Source organism: Carcharodon carcharias, chromosome 7 (genome assembly GCF_017639515.1).
Source record: "Carcharodon carcharias isolate sCarCar2 chromosome 7, sCarCar2.pri, whole genome shotgun sequence".
Taxonomy (NCBI): domain Eukaryota; kingdom Metazoa; phylum Chordata; class Chondrichthyes; order Lamniformes; family Lamnidae; genus Carcharodon; species Carcharodon carcharias.
The window spans coordinates 17,025,135-17,045,218 of NC_054473.1; the positions used below are offsets into that span (position 1 = coordinate 17,025,135).

General features: G+C 45.7%; 1 protein-coding gene across 4 annotated transcripts in view; it reads right to left on the reverse strand.

Moving 5' to 3' along the window:
- Positions 1 to 20,084, reverse strand: part of LOC121279936 (ubiquitin-like modifier-activating enzyme 1) — a 252,922-nt gene that overhangs the window by 202,338 nt on the left and 30,500 nt on the right. For all 4 annotated transcript variants that reach the window (XM_041191513.1, XM_041191514.1, XM_041191515.1 and 1 more), the window contains exons 7-13: positions 19,353 to 19,485; positions 18,274 to 18,371; positions 16,828 to 16,974; positions 15,266 to 15,442; positions 14,226 to 14,336; positions 11,741 to 11,821; positions 9,213 to 9,368 (exon numbers count right to left, since the gene is read on the reverse strand). In XM_041191513.1, the coding sequence (XP_041047447.1) occupies positions 9,213 to 9,368; positions 11,741 to 11,821; positions 14,226 to 14,336; positions 15,266 to 15,442; positions 16,828 to 16,974; positions 18,274 to 18,371; positions 19,353 to 19,485 (903 nt within the window). The remainder of the gene's footprint in view (positions 1 to 9,212; positions 9,369 to 11,740; positions 11,822 to 14,225; positions 14,337 to 15,265; positions 15,443 to 16,827; positions 16,975 to 18,273; positions 18,372 to 19,352; positions 19,486 to 20,084) is intronic.

Genomic DNA, 20,084 nt, shown 5'->3' on the forward strand with positions numbered 1-20,084 from the left:
GACTCGAGCACAAAAATCTAGCCTGGCATTCCAGTGCAATACTGTTGGAGAGCTGAATTGCTGAAAGTGCCATCTTTCTGATGAGACTTTGAACTGAGGTCTCACGTCTGCCCTCTTAGGTGGGCATAAAAGAGCCTGTGCACTATTTCAAAGAGGAACAGGGGAGTTATTCCCAGTGAACTGGCCAATGCCCATCTCTCAATTAACAGCAAAAAACAGATAATCTGGTCAGTATCACAATGATGTTTATGGGAGCTTGCTGTTTGCAAATGGGCTGCTACATTTTCTACATGACAAGAGTGCCTACAATTCAAAAAAAAATACTGCTTTGGCTGTAAAATGCTGGTGGTTGTGAAAAGCACTATATAAATGCAATTCTTTCTTTTTTTAAGTGACATGAGGCCAAGTTGTATAGAGTAGGCTTGCATTCCCTTGAGTATGCAAGATTAAGGGGTGATGTAATTGAGATTTTTAAGATGATTTAAGGAGTTTATAGGCTAGATGGAGAGAAACTGTTTCCTCATTTGCCAGTGGATGTTGGTGGGGGAATGTCCAGCCCAAAATGGCCTGAAAAATTAGACCAAGGCCATTCAGAGGTGACAGGTAACACCTCTTCACAAATGGCAATGGAAATCTGGAAGTCTCTCTCCCAGAAAGCAGTGGATGATGGGCGTCAATTAAAAATCTCAAAATGGAGACTGATACTTCAGTTAGGCAAGGGCAGTAAGGGGCACAGAACTAAGGCATGTAGATGGAGCTATGAAAGAGATCAGGCTCCAGAGGCTGAATGGTTTACTCCTGTTCCTATATCACATGCTGTACTGTGTTGAAATCGGATGTGCAAAATCCTCATGCAAGCCCAGGTCACTTCCAGAATCTACTGTTCCAATGATATCCCGGTCATTCCTCCATCTACCGCCATCCATAAACTTCAACTCAGCTAAAACTCTACTGCCCATATCCAATACAGTGCCAAGCTGTCTTCTCCCATCTACCCTTGTGCCCGCTGGCCTACATTGGCTTCCAGCCCCCAAGGCCTCAAATTTTAAATCCTCACACTTGCGTTTGTCCCTTTGCCACTTCTGTTCTCTGTAACCTCTTCCAGCCCTACAACCCCATTCCCCCAAAGTCTTCCTTCCTCTGACTCTGTCCTCTAGTGCTTCTCCCCACCATTATTTGTCCTGCTTAAAGTTACCAGACCTGGCATTCTAGAAGTCTCTCTCTAATCTCCTCCAACTTTTCCCTTAAGACTCTCCTTAAAAGCCACCTCCTTGGACCAAGCTTTTGTTCGCCCCTCCTAATATCTGGCTAGGTATGTGTGCTAAGAATTATGCTGATAACCAATTTAAGTTTGTCAGCCAGGCTTGCAGTATAGCGCATGTGTGTGTGTACTGGAAGCTACATGTATTAATACACAGGGCCCTGTTCTTTGCAGACAGAATAACATGAACATACATTGCGCCTGTTTCAGCTAAACAAAATAAGTGACAGCCATTCGCTGGTTCATTCCTCAAGGCAATGTCTTGACCAATCAGAATCAAGCTGCCTGGTTTACATTTCAAACAATGCTTGTCAGTCAACTGTCAGTCACCATCAACTGGTGCATTCTCCAATGGTAACGCCTCTACCTATCAGAGTCCACTTGCCTACCAATCAGCACTCTCTTCTCATACAGTACAAATTTGTTTTGTTTCCCTTGCGCTGCATTCTTGCAAATTATCCTGGTGAGTGCAAGATGAAAAGCTTCGACAAAATGTTTCTTTTTTTTTTCCTGCAAAGCTCAAGTTCTGTATTACCAAATAACTATCTGGCTCAGTGTTCATTTCTGATTATGCTTCTGTCAAACACTTTGAAAGATTTTCCTTTGTTCACAGCATATTTTAAAGCAATGGTTGTTGTTGTGTGTCCTTGTTGCAGAACTCCTTATGTGATCAGCTGCCAGCCTTTCCTTTAATCCTTCACCAGGCAGAAAAAATAACCCAGCACAAGTAAACAAAAAACACACCAGGGGCAGAAAAGAAATTTTATGTTTGAACCATTTGTCTTACAGCAAATAACCTCTGCAAGAGAACAAATATTTTGAAAGTCAGTGTAGTGACGTGTTGAAATAAAAAATGGTTATTTCACCATCTTGTGGTTAATTAGGTGGCGGGTACCAACAGAAAAAATCATAGTCCATAAAGATGTTGGAATAGGAAGAATCAGTTGAGGAGACTCAACAGTACATGTGCTTTTAATCAGCTTTCAGTGAGAGGTGGGGTTTCAGAGAACACAATCCAGTCATTTAGACGAGAGAGAGAGAGAAATGAATTTGGCTGCAAACAGCCTGGGAAAAATTGCGTAACTGGCTGGAGGAGGAAGCTGGACTAGGATTAGTGAGCTCCAACCTCTGGTCCCCATTTATCATGCATGGGAAAGTCAGTATCAGCAGGCTATTTGACCACTAAGGCGTCACTGTCCGGCTCTGTTAAAGTCCACACCGGTGCACCCCACTGTGCCGAAGGGGTAACCGCGTGGTGTTCAGGAATGGGATAACTGGCACATCGTCTGCCTCTGCAGCCCGGGCGCAAACTGTAACGTTCCAACAGCTCCCCCAGCTGAGATGACGCACAGACTGACATTTAAAGACGCACAGACGCCAACACGTACTGCGGGATGCATGAAAAAGTCACGTGTGTTTACAGGGACAGACCTACAACAAGCAAATCAGTGAGGAAGTGCAAATACTATCGGAGGCGCCATCTTTTGGATGAGATGTTTAACAAGGTCCTGTCTGCTCTATTAGATAAAAAATTCCTTGGCACCATTTTGAACAAAAGAGGAGGAAAGAGTGCTAAATCTTTGTTAGATTGCTGTTTGTGGGAGCTTGTTGTGCACAAATTGGCTACCCCATTCCTCTGTTACAACACTTACATTTCAAAGAAACTTAAATGATGTAAAGCACTTTGGGACAACCTAAAGCCATGAAACGCACTGTGCAAATGCAGGACTTCCTTAACTCCGTTATTATAAGGGTTAATATTCTCTCCGGATACATTGTCAAACCCTCTTCTCCAGACTCCACAAGATCGTGACTCCAGTGGTTGATTACCCCGACTAACAATGCCATCCTCCAATGCCCTTTACATCCTCGGTCAATTTAACAGAATCTCTAGTTACAAACACACTCTCCACTATCAGGCTCTGTGATGCTCTGCTGAGAGACTGCTCATGGTCGCTCCCACACACAGCTCCCACTCCCAGACACCAGGCTCCATGGAAGAGACACAAAGAGCGTTCCCGTCACTAACACTGACTGGACTCACGAGAGCAGCAGAAGTCTATGAACAACGTGATGCAAACAGATCAAAGGGTTTAAGGGGCTTTGCAAATATCCCGAGGACATTTTCCCCGAACAGCAGATTTTAAAATTTAAGGCATAAATAATTGGTCTCTATGTTTTCTTTCCAGTTCTCGTGTCCCATATTTTTTTTTTGAGGGGGTGCCGGGCCCTGATGGTGGTGGTGGTTGAGGGGAGGTGGGCCAGCATTATTACTCACACCTCAATGCAAAAAACACTCCCAGTCAGCACGGGGTTGGTCAGGGTGGTCAGGTTGGTCTCAAACGCACTTGCGACTTTTTCCCCAAAACCAGCTATTTTTGCAGTGTCTGCGAGGCTGCAGCAGGTGCTAAGTTCTTGTGCAATTCTGTGCAATCGCCAAGCGACTTGGGCTCAGTCTGAACTTGTTTTGCTCAGGGTCCTTCCAGTCAGAAATCCTGTCACTTTGCCTTGAACGTAGCCCTGGAAACCTCCGAGATGGCTGCGCTCCTGAGGTTCCCCAGTTTTAATTGGTCCACGATTGGCAGCCGTGCCTTCAGCTGCATAGGCCCAAAGATCTGGAACTCACTCCCTAAATCTCAATGCCTTTCTCTCTCTATCCTCTTGTAAGACAGTCCTTAAAACCTGCAACTTTTGCCCTGATATCCCCTGTGTGGCTCGGTGCCGATTTTGTTTGATACCACTCTTGTGACAGCGCCTTAGGGAGATTTTTAACCACAATAAGGGTGCTATAAAAATACAATTGGTTATTTGTTTCCCCCACCCCATAACTTGCACACAGTGAGCTTCTAAGTCTTGGACACGCCACCCTGGGAGATACAAAGCAAATACTGGCTTCTTCCTCACAAGAACAGGGGAGGAGGACAAGTAAAGTAAAGGGCAGAACAACTCTCCCTCCCCCCATTCCTCTCCCTGCAGCGAAGCACATTGATTGTAAACCCGTCCCCAGCCTCGAAAGAAGAGCTGAGATCAGGAGCTCATGATGTCTTTTGAAGCGTGACACAGTCAGAAACCGTGAGGTTAGAAATTGAGAAATTAGTTACGGGAGCTGTAGGCTGAAAGAAGTAATCCGCTACAGTGCCAGGTGTAGTTCAGCTAGTAAGTGGTAACGCTTGCGCCTCTGAATCAACAAGTCACGGGTGCAGGTCCCATTCCAGAGACTTGAACATAAAAGCCTCGGCTGACCCTGCGGTGCTGTGGTAGTGCTGTACTGTCAGGGGTGGTGTCTTTCAGATGAGGCGCGCCTTCCCTCTCAGGTGGACGTGTAGGCTCCCATGACACTGTTCGACGAACAGCAGGACAAATTCTCCCAGGCCAACATTTATTCTCAACCATCATCACATTGCTGTTTGTGAGAGCTTGCTGTATGCAAACTAGCATCCCCAGTTTCTGCATGACAACAGAGACTACATTTCAAAAGTACTTAGATCAAAGCAAAAAACTGCAGATGCTGGAAATCCAAAACAAAAATAAAAATAAAAACAAAAAAACTGTGGATGCTGGAAATCCAAAACAAAAACAAAAACAGAATTACCTGGAAAAACTCAGCAGGTCTGGCAGCATCGGTGGAGAAGAAAAGAGTTGACGTTTCGAGTCCTCATGACCCTTCGACAGAGTCTTACGGACTTGAAATGTTAACCATATCCCTCTCTGCAGATGCTGTCAGACTTGCTGAGTTTTTCCAGGTATTTTTACTTTTGTTTTCAAAAGTACATCTTTGATTGTAAAACGCTCTGGGCTGTTCTGAGCCTGTGAAAAGGTGCTATACAAACGCAAGCTCTTTCTTATACTATTAAAGCAAAATACTGCAGATGCCGGAAATCTGAAATAAAAACAGAAAACGCTGGTAAAACCCAGCAGGTCTGGCAGCATCTGCAGAGAGAGAGAAACAGAGTTAACCTTTCGAGTCCGTGTTACTCTTCCTCAGCGCTGAAGGACTCGAAACGCACAGAGCTGCCTCAGGGAGCTGAAGATAGTTAACATGAAAAACAAAGAATGGAAAAATAAGAGAAACACATCCTCTAATGTGACTCTGTCGCATGAGCATGGACATGTCAAAAATGAGTTTTAAAAGTTTTTTAAAAAAATCACTGTTTGGAACCTCATCTCGCCCGTGGATGAGGTTTTGCAAAACAATGCGAAAGCCGATTGGCTTACTCGGCCAGCTGCCGACTGAGCACTTGGACAGGCAGCAAAAAAAAATTCCGTTTAATTAATTGATCCTTCAACAGCATCTTCCAAACCCACGCCCATTACCATCTAGAAGGAAAAGGGGAGCGGACACATGGGAACATCGCCATCTGGAAGTTCCCCTCCAAACCACTCAGCATCCTGACTTGGAAATATATCGGCCGTCCCTTCACTGTCGCTGGGTCAAAATCCTGGAACTCCCTCCCTAACAGCGCTGTGGGTGTACCTACACCACATGGACTGCAGCGGTTCAAGAAGGCAGCTCACCGCCATCTCCTCAAGGGGCAATTAGGGCTGGGCAATAAATGCTGGGCCCAGCCAGCGAAGCCCACATCCTGCGGATGAATTAAGAAAGGGCCTTAATTGGCCCCTAAATTGTTGGCGGACACGGTGCTAACTCTCGTGTGAGCGACCGCCAAGCGAAACATCGCGAGAGTGCATGATGACATCGGGACGTTTGCCCACTATTTTAGTCCCGTTCAAGGGAAACATTCCGCCCCAGGTATTTTCGGGTTTTCGGGCGTGATTTGGTGCAGGGTTCAGAGCGTTGGTGCACTCTCTGCTTGGAGGCCTTTGTGAATAGTTCTTCCAGCTTCAACAGCCTCATCAACATTGGCCTTTGTTTCACAAGTTTGTCTTTATTTTTATGTTTTATTTTGTTGGCTCGGGTCACAGACTCCTTGCGCAAGAGGTCGGTGAAGTTCGCGTTGACGCACTTTAGGATCCCTTCAAAGGGACATTTGGTTTTTTGGAGGTGTTCGGATGAAAGGATATTCGACTGGGGAAGATGGTGGTAATAGTGGTAATGTCACTAGATGAGTAATTCAGAGGTGGAGGCTAATGCCCTGGAGACATGGGCTCAAATCCCACCATGGCAGCTGGTAGAATTTAAATCCAATTCATAAACTTGGAATATAAAGCTAGTCTCAGTAATGGTGACCATGAAACAGTTGTAAAAGTCCATCTGGTTCACTAACACCCTTTAGGGAAAGAAATCTGCCGTCCTTACCTGCTCTGACCTACATGTGACTCCAGACCCACAGCAACGTGGTTGACTCCTAACTGCCCTCTGAAATAGTCCAGCAAGCCACTCAGTTCAAGGGCAATTAGGGATGGGGCAACAAATGCTGGACTTGCCAGTGACAGCTGTATCCCACGAAAGGATAATAAAATATAGTGTATAAACATCTCTCAAAGATCAGGAGTCAGCATCGCCCAGTGACTGGAGCAGTTAAGGCATTGAAGAAAAGAGACCATAAGATGTAGGAGCAGAAGTAGGCCATTCAGCCCACTCCAGAGCCTGCTCCACCATTCAATGAGATCACGGCTGATCTGATAATCCTCAACTCCACTTTCCTGCCTTTTCCCCAGGACCCTTCATTCCCTCGGCTCTCTTAATTCATGGGATTTTCAGAATGGAAGAGAAAAAAAACGAGAACACCGGGTTATCTTAATGTTAATACGACACTGCCGACTTCAAAAGGCTTAATGTAATAGACCCCAAAGTCCCAGACTGTTAGCTACAATATCATTATCCTGGGATGTCTGGATCGTTGCCAATACATATTTCAGGAACATGCGATAAAACAAACATAGTACATCATGGAAAAGTGGATGGACTCAAGAGAAAGAGGAAGTGGGAGAGTGAGAGACAGAGAGAGGGAGAGAGAGAGAGAGAGATGCAGAGTCTCAGGAAGAGGGGGTGTGAGAAGGGAAGGCAAAAGAAAGATGAGAGGATTTCTTTCTACTCTCGTTCATCATTTTAATGCTGATCACACACCCAGATATAAATAACCGGTGAGTGTAATTTTGAGATGGCAGTCCAGTCAGGGGACTGCTCAAACTCATTTCTCTGATCCCACAGTCGCAGTGGGAATGCCGAGTTGACAGAAAGCAGAGGCTAGAGAATAAGGGTTAACGCTGTTTCAGCCCTGTCACCAATCCACGATCTCCACGAGTGTGCTTTCCCCAGTGGGAGTGCGGGACTGTAGGAATACACTTCACTCTGAATCAACGCTCCCAGGGAAAGGCTTTTCTATAGATGCGACTGAAAATCGGATCAGTGGGATGCTGCTGCCATTCTGTGGCGGGTCCAGTCACTGCAGAGAGAAAAGGGCCCAAACATATACCCCAAACTAGGGATAGGAATCATGGTCACACCACATTCGTGTTAATGGCATGTTAGTCGTATTGTTAGGATACAGAGGTGAAGGGCATGGTCTTATTAAATAATTGGAGCATGCATAAATAGAGGAGCCCCCCCAAAATGAAATTTTAATTTGACTCCATAAAGGTTGCTTTAAAAACGTTCTCCTTTATTACAGTTCCATTTTAAGGGGCTATCACTTTAATTTGATTTGACCTATTTACTTAATTTGATCTGTTCACCTGTTAATTTGTCAAATTAGGTATAGTCAAAAGAGCATAAATAGGGGACATTGGGTATAGGAATAGAGTTGTGAGACTGCACAAGTTAGTGAACTCTCTCTGTAAAGAAAAGCTCTGTGTCTTGGTTTCAACTTCACCAACTGGCTTGGATTCTATTAACAATTCGGCCTGTTATGTCCATGTAGCTCTCTCCAAGATCAACTCAGCTACTCCCACTCTGCCGCTCTTTCCCTGTCTATCCTGCAAGTTTTCTCCCTTCTGGTGCTCATCCAATTCCCTTTGGAAAGCCACAATTGAACCTGCCTCCACCCACTCTCAGGCAGTGCATTCCAGATCCTAACCACTTACTGCAGAAAAAAGTTTCTCCTCATGTTGCCATCGTTCTTTTGTCAATCACGTTAAATAGGGGTTCTCACTTCTGCCAATGGGGACAAATCCTCCCTATTTACTCTGCCTAGAACCCTCCTGATTTTGAACACCAACACCAAATCTTCTCTCAACCTTCTCTTCTGTATGGAGAACAATCCCAGCTTCGCCAATCTATCCACATAGCTGAAGTCCCTGATCCCTGGAACCATTCGCGTAAATCTTTTCCGCAGCCTCTCGAAAGCCTTCACATCCTTTCTAATGTGTGGTGCTCAGAATAGGATGCAATACTCTATTTGAGGCTGAACCAGAGTTTTGTAAAAAAGGTTCATCATCACTTCCTTTCTTCTGTGCTCTACATCTCTCTTGACAAAGCCCAGGATCCTGTATGTTTTTTTAAACCGCTTTCTCAAACTGTTCTGTCACCTTTAATGATCTTTGTACATTAAGCCCCAGGTTCCTGTGTTCCTGCATCCTCTTTAGAATTGTGCCCTTTATTTTATATTGTTTCTTCTTGAAGGTCTGATACCACAGTCATCTGTGCACTGGCACTAAGGAAAGCTAGCAAGGAGCTACTGGATGGTGATAAAAAAAAACACAACTCATTTATTGATGTCCTTCAGGGGAGGGAAGCTGCCCTCCTGATCTTGGTCTGCACACACTCGCCTTTGAAACTTGGAGCTGGTGGTGTTCCCAAGTACCTGCTCTCCTCGTCCTTCTAAGGTGCTGTCGAAGGAGGCTTGGCGAGTTGCCTCAGTACATCTTGTAGATGTCACACCCTGCAGCCACTGTGTGCTGATGGTGGAGGAAGTGAACGTTTAAGGTGGTGAGCGGGTCGCCAATCAAGCTTCTTTAGTGTCAAAGCAGCTTCCCTGCTCGGCCTACACTAGGCTCATGGCCAACACCCTCCTTTTAACCTCTCCACTGAAGTGAAAAGAAAGCAACTCACCGTAACGTCACCGGGTCGGAAGAGGAACTGCCGGTTGAGGTTAGATCTTTCGATGGTGTCCATGTCAGTCACTATAATGCTCCCGTCTTCTCCTGCTCCCAGGCCAATCATGGCAAAATTCTTCATCAGCTCACACCCAATGGCACCAGCGCCTACCTAGGAGCACAGCAAGGGTAAAGCATTCCTCCAAGGACACTAGGCAGCACATTTCCAATGTAGGCCAGGACAGGGCGAGTGAGATAAGATTGGGGGGTGGGGGGGGTGGGGGGTGGGTCAGAAAGCAGATACGCTTGTGGGACATCCAAGTGAGATTGGGGGTGGGGGAGGGGTGGTGGTGGGAAAGTTGAAAAGGAGGCAGATGAATAGGGAGAGGAAGGAGGAGAAAGGACAGCAGCGTGGTGAGGCTGAAACAATGGAGAAGACGCACGGAATCCCAAGTCGGAAAGGCTCTCAGGACAGATCCTCTCAGACTATGTCGGAGTGAGGGGGTGGCGGGAGAGGGGGGAAGATGGTGACAGCTAAACTTTCGCAATGGGCCAAGAATCACACCAGGGTTGGGGCTCGGGTGTTTCTGCTGAAAGTACCAATAATACCATTATTGAACTAAACTAAAGGAGAATGCTTAAAATTGTAAATATCACATTTCAGAAACACAGCTACAGTCACCATGAGAAAGGGCCATGTGACTTTGATAGCAGCATCCAGCCTCCGACTGTTTCACCAGCCACTGTTATATTTAACATTGCCAACCCCAATCACACTGCCGCCTACAAACATTACAGGTATTGCAAGTAAATGTAGCCACTTTATAAACTCCATCACCTTCACCCCTGGGAGTCTCCAAACACACTTTCACGTAAGGAGTTCTCACTTTCGTATTGTAGCTTAACTTCCTAAATGAAATCAAGATTTCACATGCGTGCATTCTCTTCTTAAAGCTGCAGCATCCCGTAACTAAGAAGAAGATAAGCTGATGTAATTTAACAATGAGGGAAAGAATGTACTGCTCTCGAGAGGAATTCATTTTTTTGCAGAGGGCAGTTTATACACTTGACACTGACTATGTGCCCTGTTCCCGAGCGGAGTTCCAAATCCCAATCCGAGTGGAGTTCCAACAGTCCAGTGCCACCTTGTTTCATCTCTGTAAAACTCAAACTCCATTCTTACCTCCCCCGCCCAGCCCCCTAAGGCCCTCATTTCTCTTCCAGTCACCCCCAGGTCTGGCTGCTCCTTCTGCAGCCTCTCAGAACCACTTTTCATAAATGAAAACTAGCCCAAAGCTCTGCTGTCCTCATCACACCCTGATCGAGCTGCGATCCTTAACTTGATTGGAAAGTCCCAGGTTGTTCCCTCAGCCCACACTGGCAGCCAGGTCTTCAGTTAGGAGGTCTTAATTGCCTCCCTCAACCACCCCCCCCAATCCAACCCCACTACCCCTCACTCCTGCTTTAAGATGCTCCTTAAAATCTAACTTTTTGACCAGACTTTTGACCACTTGTCTCAATAGCACCTGAAATGGCTCGGTGTCAAATTTTGTCCGATTGTGCTTCTGTGAAGTTCCTTGGGAAGTTATACTGTTTATGACTCTTTATAAATGCCAATAGTTATGTTCTGCAAGGCCTTAGACTGACAGTATTTAAAATGGAGTACCTGGTGTTGTATGATGTTGCATGTGTCTGCATGCCACTGCAATGTAAGGTGCTCAGTAGAGAAAGGGTCAATGTGGGACTGGAGTATAGCACTCCCAACGGTATGATGTATAGAGTCACACGGTAATAGACTGAGAGAACAGTCTAGAATGCCCTGGAAGCAGCCTGCATGGAGGTAACAGCACCATGTGTGACAATAACCTGGGATATGTAAATAGTTAAAGGTTAACAATAAATGGTTCATGTTTAAATATACGATTCTCAAGATCTCATTATTGAGACTTCTAAAGAACCCATATTACAACATCCAGTTTTTAGTCACCTCAAATGTGGGGTTCTCGAGGCTCTGTAAAAGATTCAGAGGGTAACTGCTCAACTGATACTTATTTTAAGACCCTCTTATCAGAACGGGCTTAGACTGCTGGAACCTGTTCTACCACCAGCTGAAAAAGTTTCTATCGACATTATTAATTACTTTCAAAAATCCTAGAAACCTCAATCAAGTTGCCACTTAACCTTTTGTATTCCAGGGAATACAAGCTTAGATTTATGCAATCTCTCCTCATAATCTAACCCAGGCACCCCCGCTAACTCAATATCGATTGTCACATTGAGTGCATGAGGACAGAAGGCCAGCGGGTGGAGGAAAACAGGGTGCACTGGGGTAAAGGTCTTCACAGATACACTATGGAGTTACAGAAGCTTTGATCTGCACTCAGCCATGGGTCTAGAATGTCCTGCATTGTCATGCCGCAAGGTGAATGGGCAAGGGAATTCATTATGGTGGTGCTGAAATCGGTCATGCCATTGGGCACCAATATTTTATGGGAGGATAAGAATACAAAGCAAACAGGATCTCAGGCCTCGTCCTCCACTTACCAGGAAGTATTTCTGTCTTTTCAGCTTCTCCTGAAAGTCAGCTCCAAATATCACAATCTGCCCATCGTAACGACAAGCTCTCTGCACAGATGAAAAAGCAGAATCAACCAGCCAGTTAGGTTAGTAACAGTCTGGGCTTTTTCAAAGAGTCCACACAGTAAGGATGGACCACAAGCACCTTCTGTGCTGGATGATTACAAACATATGAATTAGGAGCAGGAGTAGGCCACTCGGCCCCTCGAGCCTGCTCTGCCATTCGATAAGATCACGGCTGATCTGATTGTGGCCTCAACTCCACATCCTTGCCTACCCCTAATAACCTCCGACTTCCCTTGTTAGTCAAGAATCTATCTACCTTTGCCTTAAAAATATTCAGTGACCCTGCCTCCACTACTCCCTGGGGAAGAGAGTTCCAAAGATTCACGACCCTCAGAGAAAACATTTCTTCTCCCCTCCGTCTTAAATGGGCGACCCCCTTTACTTTTAACCTGTGTCCGCTAGTTCAATTGTTAAACTCAACTGCAATTAAAAAGGAGAATGCGTGCTGTATTCTAGAACATCAGATGGTGAGCAGCAGGTTAAACATCACTGAAAGAGCACTCCTTCAGGAATTTATCAAAGTCATTAAGCCATTTCCACATGTGAGCTTCTTAGCAAAAGGTATCACTATTCTTTATCTGATAATTGAATGTAGCCAAAGAATCCAATTTTTTTGCCATTGTAACCTATTTAGAAGCAGTTGACGATTTGATCTTGTTAACTGACTGGCCAGCAATTGCCCCAAAGTCATTTTACATTGGATACACAAATTAATAATTGCCAACCTCTAATCTCTGTGACAAATAAACCCATTTAGCTGAGTAACTAGCATTCACACATTGTCATCACACCTCATTTAACAACTTGCTTAGCAACTCCCTCTCAGAGTCTGTTATCAAATTACTCAATCTTGATAGTTAAATGTGATTGACTTCGAATGCAAGAAAATGAAATCGGTCATGAAAACTGAGACTACCCTCATTCAGCCATGGCTCAGTGGGTAACACTCTCACCTCCCCCCCACCCCCGAGTCAGACAGTTGAGCCCCAGTCCAGGTACTGAAGCCTGACATCTCAGAGGTGTCACCTACTGGATGAGACATTAAACTCTCTCAGGCAGAAGAAGTGAAAGACCCTACAGCATTCTTTGAAGAGGAGGGGAGAGAGGTGGGGAGGGCTGTCTTGGCCAACATTTACCACCCAAACACCCAACATATTTATTGCTGTTTGTGGGATCTTGCTGTGCGCAGATTGGCTGCCACAATTTCTGCAGCGGCTACGCTTCAAAAGCACTTAATTGGCCGTAAGGTCATGGAAGGGGCTGCACAAATGAAAGCTCTCTCTTTTCCTATTTCTTACTCATGCATCAACGGGACTGTAATTGGAAAATACAATTCCAACACAGAAAAGAGTCAGGTGGTGCATTTTGGTGGGAAGAATAAAAAGACCACATAATCCTTAGAAAGTAAATATTTAAATGAGGTAGAGGAGCCAAGGGATCTGGGAATTCAGGAACCCAGACTACCAGAAGTAGAAAAACAGGTCAATAAGGCTACAAAAAGAGCAAAGCCAAGCACTGGGATTTGTTTCTGGATGCTTCATTTGAAAACCAGAGACTTTATGTTAAACTTCTTTGGTTGGACCACACTTGGAGTACTGAGCACAGTTCTGGTTTCCATATTATAAAAACGCTATTGAGGTGCAAAAAGGAATTGCAAGGTTGATATCAGAACTGACAGATTATCACCATCAGGAAAGAGTGAACGGGCTGGGGCTCCTTTCTCTTTAAGAAAAGTAGCAGGGAGAGGACTTTAAGAAAAATATAAGGGTTTGATAGGGCAGTTGTAGAGAATATGTTTCCACCTGTCAGGGGAGCAAAACTAGGGGCCATAAGTACAAGAGAGCCACAAATAAATCCAATAGGGAATTCAGGAGAGTGGCGAGAATGCGGAACTTGCTACCAATGTTCCCTCTAATTTCTCTACACTAAGCACAGCCCATTCGTTGCAGTGCGCAGTTCCTTTAAGATTGTCACGAGGCAGCACACGAGGACATCTTAAAAGCAATCACTTCTTGTGTGGCCTGTCTGTCTCCTGCCTGGTAGGTTCTGGATTACGGAGCGGCCATGCACCCTCACAGCCCAGAGGCAGTGTTGCTCGCCACCACAAGGAATAAATGAGACAAGTCGAATAGACATATTTAAGGGGACGCTAGACAAACACACATGGTCGAAAGAAATAGAAAAATATATTGACGGGGTTATATGAAGACTCTAATGGAGCAGGTGAACACTGGTATAGACCAGTTGGATCAAATGGTCTGTTTTTGTACTGGATATCCTAAGCAATTCTAAAGCTAATGCACTTATTTACACAAAGGCTTCACATAGATGGGGTTATTTATAGAGAGATAACAGTGAGCTAATGGTATGTAGTGTTGACACTTACAGGCTGACAGGTTTCTCCAGTTAAAAGGGATTCTTCATTTTCTTCAGGTAAACACTCAAGTGCATCAAAGTATATCCACTGGTTGATGGGCATGAACTTTCCAGTACAGGCCTGAAACGACACCAAGGGCAGTGATCAATGGAGGGGTGGAAGGCGACCATGACACCACTAAGAGGACGTTGTTAACTTAGGTTAGAGTTGCCTTTATCCTGGGAGGCCACAGTCCACAAGTTGACTCCTGGTGTTTGTGTTGTAGTTTTTTTGTCATTCATTCATGGGATGTGGGCATCGCTGGCTAGGCCTGCCCATCCCTAATTGCCCTTGTTCAGAGGGCATTTAAAAGTCAACCACATTGCTGTGGGCCTGAGGTCACATGTAGGCCAGACCAGGTAGGGATGGCAGATTTGAACCAGATGGGTTTTTACAACAATCGACAATGGTCGTCATTAGACATTTAATTCCAGATTTTTACCAAAGTCAAATTGCACCATTTGCCGTGGTGGGATTTGAAACCGGGTTTCCAGATTACTAGTCCATCAATAATACCACAACGCCATCGCCTCCCCACAGCCTGATTAACGTGACTCAAAGAGTCAGCCACTGGGCTACAGAAAACAAGATAAATACTGGAACGTGACTCACCGACACTGACTCCCAGGTACCACATCAACACAGTATAAATGCAGCTTTGAACAGGTTCAAACCTGCACGGCCACCAAAATCTGTGCCCAAGCGTGAAGCGAGGGCCTGCACCGAGACTGAGAAACGTGGTTTACCATAGCTTCGTCCATGGTATACCATTCCCAATGCACAATGTGCTGAGGCTAACTTTCTGCGGATTCTCCCCCTCACCAACACTGCCCACACCCCTCACCCACCGCCAATCAGAACAGCAGCCCCAGCCTTCACTTGTAGCCTTCAGTCATAACATGATAGCAAGTCACAGAAGGATAACAGGGTCTAACCTGCTTTCAAGCTCTTTACAGTTCAGTTCCAAAACAAAAACAAAATCCAGCTCTCACGTGTCGCTTCTCTCTTACCTTCATCACTTCCTGTGCAGCGACACCGCCAATGAATGCATTGATGGGACTCAGGTTGCCCGTGGCAACATAGGCCAGTTTTCTCACTAGCTCCTCATTCAGGGGCTTCTCATTGAGGATTAATGGGTACTCCTCACTCAGTTTGTTTGCAGTGGCTACTAAACGTTCTGCATCGTTCTGCAAGAAAAGTGGGAGGAGCTAACACATTTTAAATATACATTTTATTTTAAACTTCTGCTCATCAGTGTTCTCTCCTTTAAGGACAAAATGAAAGTTGGGAGTTGGGCCTTGATGGGGGTTGGGGGGAGGGGTGTCTCCACTTTCGGGGGGTGTTGGGGAGTGTTCCCGTGGAGGTCTGTGTTGGTCTGTGCAATAGTTACCCAGAAGTTAGAAGAGGTTTTAATCCTTCTAACCTTTTTCGGGTGACTATTGATGTAACACAGTCGGAATGATCCGAAAATCGCATTTTTGGATGGTTCCCAGTGCAGGGCAATTGCCCAGGGGAAGTCTGCGCTTCCAGGCAATTGCCGTGCGAACCTCATGTGGGGACAACATCTGGCGGTGAGGGTGGGGGCGGGGGCAGTAGTCCCCAGCACTTCTGTGCGACACCCCCAAGTAACGCTGCCCTGGAGCTCAGAAGTTACAGCCCATAGTTGGAGATAAATATTGGCCAGGACACTGAACATAACATAAGAAATAGGAGCAGGAGTAGGCCATTCAGCCCCTCAAGCCTACCCCACCATTCAATAAAATCATGGCTGATCTGCCCCAGGCCTCAACTCCTCTTTCATGCCAGCTCCTCATAGCCCTCAACTCCCTGATATTTCAAAAATCTATCTACCTCCTCTTTAAGTACTCTCAGTGACCTAGCCTCCACAACTCTCTGGGGTAGAGAATTCCAGACATTCACTACTCTCTGAGAGAAGAAATTCCTTCACATCTCAGTTTTAAATGAGTGTCCCCTTATTCTGTAATTATGTCTCCTAGTTCGAGATTTCCCCACTAGTGGAAACATCTTCTCAACATCTACCCTGTCAAGCCCCCCTCAGAATATTGTACGTTTCAATAAGAGCACCCCTCATTCTTCTAAACTCTAATGAATAAAGGCCTAACCCGTTTAGCCGTTCTTGATAAGACAACCTCTTCACCCCAGGAATCAGCCTAGTGAATCTCTGAACTGTCTCCAATGCCAGTGTATCCTTTCTTAAATACTAGGGCCAAAACTGTATACACTGGGCAGAACTTCGCTGGTGTTCTTCAAAATAGCGTCATGGGATCCTTTACGTCCCCCTGGTTTAATGTCTCAACCTCTAACATTGAAGCACTCTCTAAGTACTGCAATGGCATCTCAGCCTAGATTATATGCTCACATCTCTGGACTGGATCTTGAACTCACAGCCTTCTGAGCTAGAGGTGAGAGTGCTACCTACTGAGCCAAGGCAAAGATCTACATTGCTTTCAGTAACACAGTGTGGAGGGATCTGATAGACATAGTGGAATGTTACTAAGTGGAGATTGCTATCTGAGGGGTGCATTTACACATGGGTAATGGGAACACTCACCCTTCCCCAGGGTTCGGGGAGTCGGCCGTACTCTCTCACAAACTGATGGAGAGCCTGGAAGGCAAGATGTAGGGTTCCGTGTCTGTTCACTTTCCCAAAGTCTGTAATCTGGTATGTCGGCTCCTTCAGTGCCTCCCCAAAGGGTTTCTGCGATTGAAAAAGGTAAGAGTTAAAGTGAAAGAAACTGGGGTTGGAAGGATCCTCTAAAACCCCGTGCCTTCCATTAGGGGGCATTAGCAAAGCACATACTAAAACGTTACCCACAACCAAACCACGGAGACCCGCACAACAACAGCTGTTACATATACTAAAATTAAATCACTGAACCAAGATAGCACCAAGTCCCCGCATCATTGTCTCTCGTAATTCAATCTGCCTCATCAATAGGAGGTAAAGATTGTCAGAGCATCCCGTGGTTTAGGGGTGTTAAGATTATGAGAAGATGTTACATAGATTGGGCTCGTAATCCCTTGAACGTGGAAGGCTGAGGTGAGATACAGAGATCTCAATCTGAGATACAGAGATATCATTTCCCCTGGTGGGGATATCCAGAACAAGGGGACATAATCCCAAAATCGGAGCTGATCCATTTAGGAGGGAAATCGGGAAGCAATTTTTCACACAAAGGCTGGTAGAAATTTGGAACTCTCAACTCCAAAAGCTTTGTATTGCTAGGACAATTAATTGGAGATTTGAAGACTATTTGTTCACGGGAGTAGGCATCACTGGCAAGACCAGGGTCTTATGGCCCATCCCAAGTTACCACTGATAAAATGGTGATGAGCCACGTTCTTGAACCGCTGTGGTTTGTGGGGCGTAGTGCTGTGGGTGTTCTGAGATCGATAGATTTTTGTTACCCTAGGGCATCAAGGGGATGTGGAGCAAAGGTGGGAAAACAGAACTGAGATGCAGACCACCTAGGATCGAACTCAATGGCAGAGCAGGCCCGAGGTGCTGACTGACAGCCCTTCTGTTCCTAAAGTTCGTGCCGTGAAAATATCCTGGAAGGGAGAGGAAGAGGGTGGACTTATGACTGTTAAATTCACCGGATGGTAACTTTTAAAATGCCCCTTTCAGCAGGCTGCAGGGTAATGCTTGTGGGGGGATGGGACGGAGGTGGGGAGTGGGGGAGCAGAAGCTACCAATTTTTAAAAAAAAGAATTAAAAGTGCAGTTTGGATTATCAAGGCTTCTACCCTAACATTTTTTTTAAGTGATTAGCTGTGAGGAACGCGACCTCTTTTTATCCCATCAGCATGTTCCAGTTCCCACGTAGCGTTCTATGGAGGCCAGCTCGAGGCACTGGCCTGGTAAAGGTGCTGATCCAGTCCTGTCCTATAACCATTATACTACCTTACCCTTCACGCTCAGGGTGAGGGGGGTTGTGAAGTGGCAATGGAGAATGGGTCAGATCTGCTGGCACAGACCGTCCACGGTGCAGACTTACAAACATCAATTTCTGCGGTATTTTCACTTCTGTCACCATCCCGCCTTTCTCGTAATCGCTGAAGTGACTTGTGTCGCCGATGGAGAAGGAATAAGGACCTAAAGGGACACAACAAAAGAATCCGGGAAATAAAACGGGAAAGCGGCCAGGGGAACAGGAGACTGAAGAACGTCGCTTTACAGTGAAAGGACAGCACTAACTAAAAATTGCAATATTGCAAAGAATCACCCTGTCAGATTTGGCAAGTGCCCCATTACAGAGCCGAGCAGCGACATAATTGCGAGGTTCCACGGACATAACCTTTCAGTGTGTCGGCGCTGCCCGGCCTGGGAACTATCAGCCCGTAACTTTGAATAAGAAAGAAGGAGGTGATTAAAATAAATTCAAATAAAAAGGAGGAAACATTGTCCACGGTTTGGAGGGTCTGTTACCTGAGGACGCAGAATTAAGACAATTGGCAAAAGAACTGGGGTGGGGTGGTGATGATGGAGGGAGACTGGGAAGATGAGAAGAATTTGAAAAAAAAATGATGTAATACCTTATGATGATCTGGAAAGCGCTGTCTGAGAGGGCAGAGGAAGCAGATTCAACATTAACATTCAAACTAGGACAAATACATGAAGAGCATGGTTATGGGGAGAGAGAGCAGGGGAGTTTGCTAATTGGATCACTCTTTCAAAGAGCCAGCACAGGCCTGATGGGCCGAATCACCTTCTACAATGAAGGACACAAGAAAATGGGTTGTCCGATCAATGAAGCCCCCTTCTAGCAAGACACATGATGGTAGCATTAATAAAATTCATCCGGGACTTTATTTCAAAATTGAACTGCGACAGAAAAGGAGACACAAGTTAATGTTAATAAGAGGCAAATTTAGGGCTGACGCGAGAGTAGGGACTTGAGGCAAGGAGCGATCAAAAGTGAAGCCTTTACATTATAAAGGAGCTTTCCCCACACAGGAAAAGTTCTCCTCCCTTCGTTGCCTGCTGCTTTCCAACACAGTGAGATTTCATTGTGGGGTTTTACTGCCCTCCAGTGTTTCCCAGCGCACAAGAGACCCTGTACTCAAAGCTGCTTACCATTAACCTGGACTTTAATGGGTTCACAGTTATTCAGTTCCGTCATGCCCTGAACCTCGGAGAAGGTTACATAATCCCCAGAATGAAATCCGTGGACCACGTCATCCAAGCAAGTAACCTGGCCAGGATTGTCCTAAAACAAAAAAGATCAGAGAGACTCCATTCCAGTTTTTCATTTGTACAAAATGTCTTTTCAGGCGTCAGCATTAAGCTTCCGGAACTTATTTACCAACCAAGTCTTTTTCAAGCGGAGAAAGGACACTGCATTTCGCTTCTCCGACTCACTCTGCGCGAGCTTCAAGGGGCCGACAGCAAAACTGGTTAAAACCGAAGCGATTCCTGGGCTGCCCAACCTCGGCCAATCCAACAAGTCCGCTACGGTAATAATAAAAACAGGAAGCGTTGGAAAAACTCAGCAGGTCTGGCAGCATCTGTGGTGAGAGAGACAGGGGAATCGTCCCAGGTCCGCACAAAGTGTGGGAAAAAGGACATTCTACCCGTCGGCCACAATGGCAGCTTTTCGGGCCTTTTCGTCCCCATCTCGACGGGTCCCACCTCATTAATTATGCATTCATGAGGAACACGCAGGACCACTGCCAGGTGGGTGGGCTTGGATTTGAGACCTCAGCGCTTCCTCGCTCCAGGCACCATATTTAAAGCGCACCAGAGCGCAGCCTACTTCATGTCTACAGACCAGGACTGCCCCAGGCAGCAGGTGGCCCCGAAAGCAAA